At 40.6% G+C, this 10,079-nt stretch overlaps 1 protein-coding gene across 1 annotated transcript; it reads left to right on the top strand.

Annotated features, from left to right (window-relative positions):
- The first annotated feature begins 1,568 nt into the window (after window positions 1-1,568).
- On the top strand, window positions 1,569-3,759 carry LOC118557135 (cingulin-like protein 1). The gene has a single exon (XM_036126406.1). The coding sequence runs from the start codon at window positions 1,569-1,571 to the stop codon at window positions 3,213-3,215; it is 1,647 nt and encodes a 548-aa protein (XP_035982299.1). The 3' UTR covers window positions 3,216-3,759.
- The last annotated feature ends 6,320 nt before the right edge of the window (window positions 3,760-10,079 follow it).

Raw genomic sequence — 10,079 nt, 5'->3', positions numbered from 1 at the left:
ATGTCAGATTAAAATTCTCTCTTTTTTTTTTTTTTTTTTACATTTGCAGGCTTTGTTTGAGATCTTATCCAGGGGGGTAAGTAGTTCCAAAAAAGTTAAAAAACAAAACAACTGGACTTTTTTCCAAAGTTTGAAAACGATTCACTTTTTATCCAGAAAGCCTTCTTAGTTTGAAATGCCTGGAGTAGTGTGGAGTTCCAAGGTTCACAGTATTGCCCAACAAAGACCTTTTTATGGCTGAGACTCTTCACCAGCGTACAACGCTATCATTCTTCCTGCTCATTGCCAATCTGTCCACAATGCTGTACAAATAAACGTGCCTTGCCAACTAGACCCTTTCGGATGCAGCCTTAGATAGGAGTTCTCTGAGGGGACTCTGAGAATCTTTGTGAATATAGGCACAGAACCATGTGCATGCACCCCAGCATACATTTTTTCTTTATTGATCAGAGATCTTCCTGAATGTTTGCGTACCTGGTTCTGCCTCATGTTCAGCTCTCTACACACCCAGATTCAACCATAAACGGTCAATACAAAGCACCTCATGAATGTTAATGTGCATTTAAAAGAGCCAGCCGTTCATTGTTTTTATTATGGTTAACAATGGCACCCATGAAGTAAAAGCAAAAACGCAGAATTAATTTTTAACAGAAAGGCATTTATTAAATGTGTTAATCAGAGGTAAACACACAGATGTTGTTCACATTAAAATAACTTGTTTTAAAGGAAAACTGATTGCTATTTTAAATGACGGCCTCAGAGACAGAGGTGAGTAGAGTAGAAAAAAAATTAATCATGTAACAGTAACAGACACATTTCTGCTCAAGTAAAACTAAAAAGTTGCTAAAACCAAGAAATTTTTAAGTAAAAGTTGAAGTCTTCTGTAGGAAGGCTACTCAAGTACTGAGTAACTAATCATAACATCTGGTTTAATATTTAAAAGTGATCTAATCAGTCAGACAAAAACAAAGTATAAATTCTTGTATCATTAAGACTTAAAATATATATTTTTTAAAGTATAAAAAAAATACAATTACAAAATAACAAATTTGTTTAGTATCCACAGCCTGCCTTTGGCTGATGTGGGCGGGGGTCATGTTGTTGCCAGGAAACAAGGCATGACCATCCGTTCTATGACATCATCGCTTCCGTCCCTTTGTGACATCAGCAGCAGCCTTTGAATCACAGAATTCAGCAAATAATTCCATTCCTTCAGAATCCTGATAGTGAATGCATCTCTTGAGTCTCTCTTGCGTGTTGAGAAAAACCCTGTTTTTCAAAGAGCAAAGAGAAATCAGTCCAGTCATCTCTTAAAGAAGCTTTGTGTTGAAAACAAAGCTTTGTGTTGAAAACCAGCCAACAAATCTGTTAACTACAGAGTCTGTCAGCAGACGTTCATCTGTGGAGATTAGCTGCCGTCGGAAAGAAACGCTGAAATTTATCAGCTCTTCATTCAGCGACAGCAAAGCAGGTGAGTTGAACTTTGCACACTTTAGAAGATTTTCCTCTTCTGAAGAGTGAGCAGTCCAATAACCAACTTTCTAAACCAATCAAGTCGAAGCGCCAACATGTCGACCAGATCTAAAGCAGAGAATACCAGGAAAGTTACATTTGGTCTGGTAACAGCAAAGACTCCTGGAAATCAGTCTTCTGCTGAGCTTGTCAAAGACCCTGACCAGCAGGAAGCCGTGGAGTTTTGTGCCGCCTTAGGCTCCAAAGACGAGAAGATCTCAGCTCTTCAACAAGAAAACGCTGCATTATCAGAAAACTTGAAGAGTCTTTCCTCCGAGCTTCATAAAATGGAGGTAGTGCACCAACATGCCAACAAGAAGGCTAGGCAGCTTGAGTCTGAGCTAACTACCGAGAGGAAAAAGGTCCAGGAAGCTGAGATCTCCTTTAGACAATTAGCTTTAGGAGTTAAAGCTGCACCGGTCCACCAACATGAGGACGACCAGGAGAAAAAGGCTTTAAGAGACGAAGTGATGAGGTTGACTCAGATTGTAGAAAAGCAGCAAACTGAGCATGAAGACGACGTTGCTGTTCTGTATGATGAGCGGATTAAGACAAACAAAGACCGTCGAGATGCCATCAGAAGGGCCGATCAGCTGAAAGTATCTCTGATCGCAGAAAAGAACAAAACAAGAGAGATTGAGATCTGTTCGGCCAAGCAGATGGAGGAAATCTCTAAATTACAAGCTGCTCTGCTCAAAGTGGAGAGAAATTTGGAGGAACAAAGACAGCAGTGGGAGCAGGAAAAACTCTGTCTTCTGACCAATAACCAAGAAACATCTGAGGTGGAACAGTTGAAATATCAGCTGCAGGAGCAGACAGTTAAGCATGAAGATCAGGTTGCTGCTCTGTATAACCAGCTGATCAGGAAGAACAAGGAGAGTCAAGATGCCATCAAAAGGGCCGAACAGCTGAAGGAAGACCTGACTGAAGAGAAAAACAGAGCAAAAGAGGCCGAGGACTGCTTAGCCCAGCAAAAAGAGGAGACATCTAACCTCCAGGCTGCTCTGGTCCTCATGGAGAGAACTTTGGAGGACCAGCGGCGGCAGTGGGAGCAGGAAAAATCCCATCTTCTGACCAAAGAACAAGAAAGAGATGAGCTGGAGCAGCTGATGAAGCAGTTAGAGTCCCAGAAAGCTGAGGCAGAACAGGAGATAGCTGCTCTGCGTTTGGAGCAGCAGAAAAACAACCAAAGTCATCAAGATGCTGCAAGAAAAGTCGTTCAACTGGAAATTGCTCTGGTTGCTGAGAAGATCAGAACAAAGGAGGCTGAGAGCTGCTTGGCTGAGCAAGTGAAGGAAACCTGTGAAAAAGAGGCTGCTTTGGTCAAAATGGAGCAAGACGTGGAGAAGCAAAGACAGCTCTGGGCCCAGGAGAAGTCCAGCCTTCTGACAAAGCAGCAGAGAGCTGTCAGAAATGTGGAAGCAGCTAGGAAAGACGTTCTGGAGGTTCTGCATGATGAAAGGCAGGAGTGGCAAACAGAGAAGTCCTGCCTTCTAGAGATGGTTGCAACAACAAAGGAGCTTCTGAAAGAGGCGGAGGTGAAGAGAAAAACTTCAAAACTGAACCTGATAGAGAAACTGAAAAACCTGCAAAAGGAGATGGACAAATTACAAGAAAGCAAACCAAAAAAGCAATCTTTAAGGAAAAGAATCGCCCAGATCTTTAAAAGGTCCAAAAAGGCTCCATCTCAGTCTGAAAACTGATCACCGCTGAACCTCATGAAGCCTCCTCCGACCAAACCATCAAACTGACAAAAACGTTTAACTTTTAACCCCTTACTTTAACCCCCTTTTGAAAATGGCAACCATTGCAAATTGTCCAGCACTCCTCGGCACAAAACTATTCAAAAACAATTTCTTGTAAATGAAAAAGTTGTGGCTCCCTACCAGGGTAACTAGTTTTACCCTGGTGAGTGGAGTGGGGCTGCACGGTGCAGCAGTTGTTAGCACTGTTGCCTCGCAGAAACAGATCTGGCTGCATGGAGTTTGGACATTCTCCCCGTGCATGCGTGGGTTCTCTCCGGGTGCTCCGGCTTCCTCCCACTGTCCTAAAAATGTACCTTTTAGGTTAATTGGCATCTGTAAATTGGTCACAGGAAGTGACCCTGTGCCTGCATGGTTGTTTATCCCCAGTCTGTGTCGCCCTATGGTTGACTGGAGACATGTCCAGGTTATTCCCCACCCCCTCTGACACTTTCTGTGTCTTTTCTATTTAGTCCTCCTCTTAAAATATATTCCTGATAAAAATGTAAAATAATAAGTAAATAAAAATAGACATAATAATCCAGCCACAAGAATGCTTTGTGCTCCTTGTGTTGGTCCCAAGCCCAAATAAATGGAGAGGGTTATGTCAAGAAAAACATTCATCTGCCTGATGGATATTATAGCTCTTAAAGCTTTTGGAAAGAAGCTCTTTCTGAGTCAATTAAGTTTTTGATTTAATGTTTCTGAAGCGTTTCTGATGGAAGTGGATTGCCCAGGTAGGTGGAATATGTGGCAGTACCTCTGGCCGTTCTCTGGACTCTTACAGCATAAACCATGTCCAGATCTTGCAGACAGCATCCCACAATATATATGTGTATAGTTATGTGTCACTATTTAAAGTCGAACCATGATCGAGGTCTGATGTGGAGGGAAACATCATCATGCAGTTCAAGTATTATTCAAGTATAAATGGATGAATTACATCTTTGTGTAAATGCAGGTGTTGTCTGAAGGCCTCCAGTGTTTGTAAGAGAACAATGAAAAAACTGCAGCAGGCAGGTCGGGGAGGAAGTTGTGGAGACTTTTAAAGCTAGTTTAGCTTCCAAAACAATGTCCAAAGTCTTAAAGGTATCTCTGGGCACTGTTTAATCTATCATATGAAAATGGAAAGGTATTTCTTTGGTGTTTTGATGACATTTTCATCAACTAAGAAAAGTGTGATGAAAAAAAGAATAGAACCGGTTATTTTGTTGTCACTATAACAAGTAGAACAAAGTGCCCTCCTGGCCACGTGTTATAACAGAAATATAATAAAAAAGTTCAAAGGTCATGTTGCACCTACGGTATTGTGCATAAAGGACACGAAAGACTTAAAATAGATATTTTTTAAAACTATACAAAAAAATTACAATTACAAAATAACAAATTCAGATTGGTAAAATGCTTTTCTAATTTGTTTTTCAACATAACACCAATGAAACCAATACTTTAAAGCAGTTTATGTAAATACACTATGTTAGAATAGTGCAAAGGTCTTCCAGTTATAATTTCTACAGCTGATAGAAAATAACAGACTTGAGCATACTGTAGGGATTAAGGGGAAAGCATTAGGCTGGTTTAAATGTTATCTGTCGGACAGATTCCAGTTTGTTCATGTTAATATTAAATCTTCTTCAAACTCTAGGGTCACTTGTGGAGTACCACAGGGTTCAGTCCTTGGACCAATTCTCTTTACTATATACTGTATATGCTTCCTATTGGCAAAATTATCAGACAGCATGGGATTAATTTCCACTGTTATGCTGATGACACTCAGCTATATTTATCCATAAATCCTGATGAATCCAATCAATTACTTCGACTGCAGTCATGTCTTGATGACATCAAAAGCTGGATGACTTTAAATTTCCTGCATCTAAATTCTGACAAGACAGAAGTTGTAATCTTTGGACCAGAGTCCTCAAAAAATAAACTTCTTAATCAATCACTTAATCTGGATGGCATTAACTTGGCCTCTGGTAATAAAGTAAAAACTCTTGGTGTTATTTTTGACCAAGATATGTAATTTAAATCCCATATTAAACAGGTTTCCGCAAAATTAGAAACATTCTGTCAAGGAGTGATGCTGAAAAACTAGTCCATGCATTTGGTACTTCAAGGATGGACTATTGTAATTCTTTACTATCAGGAAGTCCACAAAATGCAGTTCAAAGTCTTCAGCTGATCCAAAATGCTGCAGCGAGAGTTCTGAAGAATATCAACGAGAGGGACCATATTTCTCCAATTTTAGCTTCCCTTCATTGGCTTCCTGTTAAATTAAGAATATAATTTAAAATTCTTCTTCTGACGTATAAATCCCTTAATAATCAAGCTCCATTATATATCAGAGCTCTGATTACCCCGTATGTTCCTAACAGAGCACTTCGCTCTCACACTGCAGGTCTGCTGGTGGTTCCTAGAGTCTCTAAAAGTAGAATGGGAGGCAGATCCTTTAGCTATCAGGCTCCTCTCCTGTGGAAGCAACTCCCAGTTTCGGTCCGTGAGGCAGACACCCTGTCTATTTTTAAGACTAATTTTAAAACTTTCCTGTTTGACTCTCTTGTTGTGTCTCTGCTCTGTCTTCTCTAACCTCCAGTCGGTCGAGGCAGATGACCGTTCATACTGAGCCTGGTTCTGCTGGTTCATGCTTGCTCTGTTGAGGGATTGCTGCAAAGCCATGAACAATGCAGACGACTCTCCCTGTAGCTCTATACTTCTTCAGGAGGAGTGAATGCTGCTTGTCAAGACTTGATGCAATCAACTGGGTTACCTCATATAGGAAATGTTTTGACCAATCTGTATAATCTGATTGAATTTGACTTTTGAGGAATTTTGGACATCTGTGACTGCCCAAAATCACACATTGTGTACCGGGCATAAGTGGGAGTTGTACCCAGGTTAGGGACCACCAGTCAGAGCTCAGCTCAGAAGCTGAGAGGCAGCCAGCTGCTGTGATCAGAGACTTTAGTTCAGGTAAGGGAGCCTGATCATCTTATTGTGCCATTCTTCATATATTCACTTTAAAGAACGGTTAGGAGGATAAAACCGACTCAGTAAAAACTGAGTACGGAGTAGAAATAATAGTCTCTTAAGGGGGCTTAGAGGTCTTCTAAGCCCCCTGAGAACATCAGGGCTGGTGAAAGATGTCTTTTCAAGGGCAAATAAACAGAATATAACATTTACATAAAGAATCATGGTGAAGGATGCGTGTTGAGCCAAAGGTTAACTTTAATATTGATGTGTTAAAAGCTGTTTTCTGATACTTTGACAGCAATATTTTTTTATTTAGTATTCACAGCCTGCCTTTGGTGTGTGTGTGTGTGTGTGTGTGTGTGTGTGTGTGTGTGTGTGTGTGTGTGTGTGTGTGTGTGTGGTGGCAGCAGGTGTAGAGGGGGGGCCCAAAAAGACTGCATTGTCCCGGGCCCTAGCAAACCTGTCAGCTGGCCTGAGTATATCAACCCTCCAGACCACTAAGGTCTTCTGGCTCCAGCCTACTCTGCATACCTAGAACCAGAACTAAACAAGGAGAAACAGCATTTAGTTCCTATGCTCCACTGATCTGGAACAAACTCCCAATTTTCTGGTGTGGAAAGCCTGAGTTCCTTTAAATCAAGATTAGAAACACATTTGTTTAGGATTTCCGGTTAGGATTTCCGGTTAATCATAAATTTCCCTTATGTACACAATTATGTAGCTTACATGTAAATTTTTTTAGCCTAATATTAGGTACATGTGAACATTAGTGGAGTATATTGTTAAATTTTGAGTGAACAGCATATACATGACAGGGTGCTGAAAATGACAATATATATTTTTATTTATTTATAGCTTGTTTCTCATAAATATGATTGTATTTGTTTCATTACAGGTCACAGCGCAGCGAATTGTGGACATTGATTTCACCAACCCCAAATATGGCAAGACCGCCAAGTGGAAGGTCAACAAACAGAGACGCGTAGAAGTGGCTGGTCTGGACGAGTCTGAACAACACAGGGCCCTTGAAGCTCTTCGAAGAATTTGTCCCACTGCTGGATGTCTTATGAAAGCGGAGTCGGACACGGACAGCGCCTCAGAAGATGAAGACCTGCCACCGATGTGCTGACTTTCTGAAAGACTCCATAGTAAGTCAGCACCAGTGCGACAACCTAGAGAAAATGACAAGGACACAGAGCCAGAGTTTACTGTGGCAGCGTCATCGTGAGGGAAGAATAACGGCCACGATAGCACACAACATCAGTACGTTGCAGGACACAACATCACGAGAAACATTGTTTAATCGGGTGATGAACCACTCCCATATTGACTTGTCGAGCGTTGAAGCAGTGGCGTTTGGCCGTAAATATGAAGACCAAGCCAAGCAGCTGTACAGCGAGTGGATTAAAGACAGGCATGAACAGTTTGGTTTGCGTGAAACGGGCCTGGTTGTTGACCAACGGCTTCCCTTGTTTGCTGCCACTCCCGATGGCATTCGCTCATGTGTATGTCATGGCGATGGACTCGTTGAAGTAAAATGTTCTTTCAAACATAAGGGTTTGTGTGTGAAAGACATTCCTGAGGCTTACAAAACATTTTATTTAGAAAAAGACTCCCTTGTGTTAAAACAGAGCCACCGCTACTACACCCAAGTTCAGTTTGACTTTGTTGTGTTTACACACAGAGGTGTTCTTGTGCAAACAATAAAATATGATCACACTTTTGTACAGGAACTGGTTTCAAAATGTATGTCTTTTGCAGTAGATGAACTTGTGCCAGCAGAAGTTTACAAGTTGAGATTTAGTTGATTCTATGTTGTTGGAAAATTAAGAAATAAATGTAAATAAAAGCAACATTCAAACTTGTTGTGATTGTATTTATTGAAATGTATTTTGCTTTCAGTTGGTAGATAAACATTTTTGTACTAAAAAATATATAAATACATTAGTTATACATAAATATATGTACACAAACCACTCAATACACCCCCTAGTGGGATCTTTTTTGCCAACCGCCAATGAGCACATTGGTATCACCTGTGTCTGCATGCTGCCGTTCTGCATGTTTCTCCGTGAGTTCTCCAGTTCACAGTAATCATAACAGTTCCCCTGCCTACTTATACCTGCCTCTTTCATTCTGTTGTGCAATTATACACTGTTTAAAGTTATTTGATGTTTATTAAATAACCCTCTCTCTGTTAAGTATTGTCTGGTGATGATCAGCTCTTAAGCTGATATCAAGACAATGGTTGAAAGGGATGAATTCGAGCACTAGCGATCTTTTAACAGCAAAACCTGCACACACATAGAATAAAGAAGTGACAACTTCTTTTCAAGTTAAAGAATTTAATAACAGAAATAAAATGAACATCTAGAGAACAACACTATGTAATGCTGTTTATCTGAATTAATATAGTATTTCGATTAACAAATCCTTTCTACTAGGCCAGTAAAACTTAACTAAACTACTAAGCAAAATGAAGATAAAAAGAAGCTAAGCTAAGGAACTATTTACATGCAAAACAAACAAAAGACAAACAAAAGTGGCTGATCATAATCAGAATAAGTCAGTGAATCCGGTTCACTGCAGATCTGATTAAAAAAAACATGGAATGGAGTAAAAAAAACATTTGGCATGTGTTTCAATCCATTCACAATGCGAATCCTGAGTTAAACAAAACACATTATTTGATGAAATAATATTTTGTTTAAATTAAAGAACCAAAGAATGTGAATTGAGGTTAAATTAGCTTGACTAATTTAAACATTTAAACATTTGCCATGTGTTTCAATCCATTCACAATGCAAAGCCCAAGTTAACCAGTACATTATTTTGGGTAAATAACATTCTGAGGACCGATTTGTCCTGTAAAATCATTCACTTCAGAATCGCTTGCCTTTGTTTATGCGATTCTTCTTCCGGGCGCTAGGGGTCGCTGTAGCAATCTGTCGCTAAACTGGTTAAAGTCTAAAGTTATCATTAATATTCAATATCAATGCGGGAATAAGGCTCATAGCTCTATCGGCCTACGGCGGAGCCGAACGATTAAGCTTTATGCTCTAAACAAGCTCCATTTGAAATATCTGGAACCAGATGTTAGCAGGAGCTAATACCATTTTGGCAAGCGGGCATTCGGTGCTAACAAATAAAAGCTTTAGCTTTATTTTTAGTCATAATGAGATAACGTTACATTAATTGGATAACGTAAACATTAATGTCCCATCAATGTATGAAACCCCTGTGGAGATAACCTTTGTTATAACCATACAAACACACTTGACAATGACATGGTACCGAATGCTAGCAATGAGCTACCTCCATTAGCCCCTTTGTTCAAAGACACCATGTGCAAACGGTTTACAAAAATTTCCCAAATGAACCATTTAAACTTTCCCTTTTGGGTCCCTCTGCCAAACCTGTCTTTAGCCTCATGTGAGTTTATCCACTGGCCATTCCAGGAAAGACATAAAAGCAGGTAGAATTGTTGGTTTGTTGTTGGCGGGCTAGCGCTTAGCTCTGCAGCTATGAGCTAACCGACAGCGTGGTCGGGCAGCTTGGCGAAGCGTGGTCTGGGCAGCTTGGGGGCCTCGACCGATGTCCATTTAATAGTTTGATCGATCAGCATGTCTGGTGAGGGAAGGCATCCACCGTCTCGCTTTTGCTTTCCTGCAACAGCTGACAAAAATTAACAAAGCTGTTTTGGCATCCCTTACTTTGCGGGTGGTTTGCGCAGCAGTTAGAGTGCAACTTAGCTCTGTCCCAGCAGTTCGTCCGATGCAGGGAGGTCCTCCATCAAAGCAGGCAGACGAGCTTAGCAGACCCTGGATCAGGCGTGGCTGGCCCAGCTACATT

Source organism: Fundulus heteroclitus, chromosome 22 (genome assembly GCF_011125445.2).
Source record: "Fundulus heteroclitus isolate FHET01 chromosome 22, MU-UCD_Fhet_4.1, whole genome shotgun sequence".
Taxonomy (NCBI): Eukaryota; Metazoa; Chordata; class Actinopteri; order Cyprinodontiformes; family Fundulidae; genus Fundulus; species Fundulus heteroclitus.
Note: the sequence above shows the minus strand (reverse complement) of the source record. Positions and strands in the feature narration are given on the sequence as shown.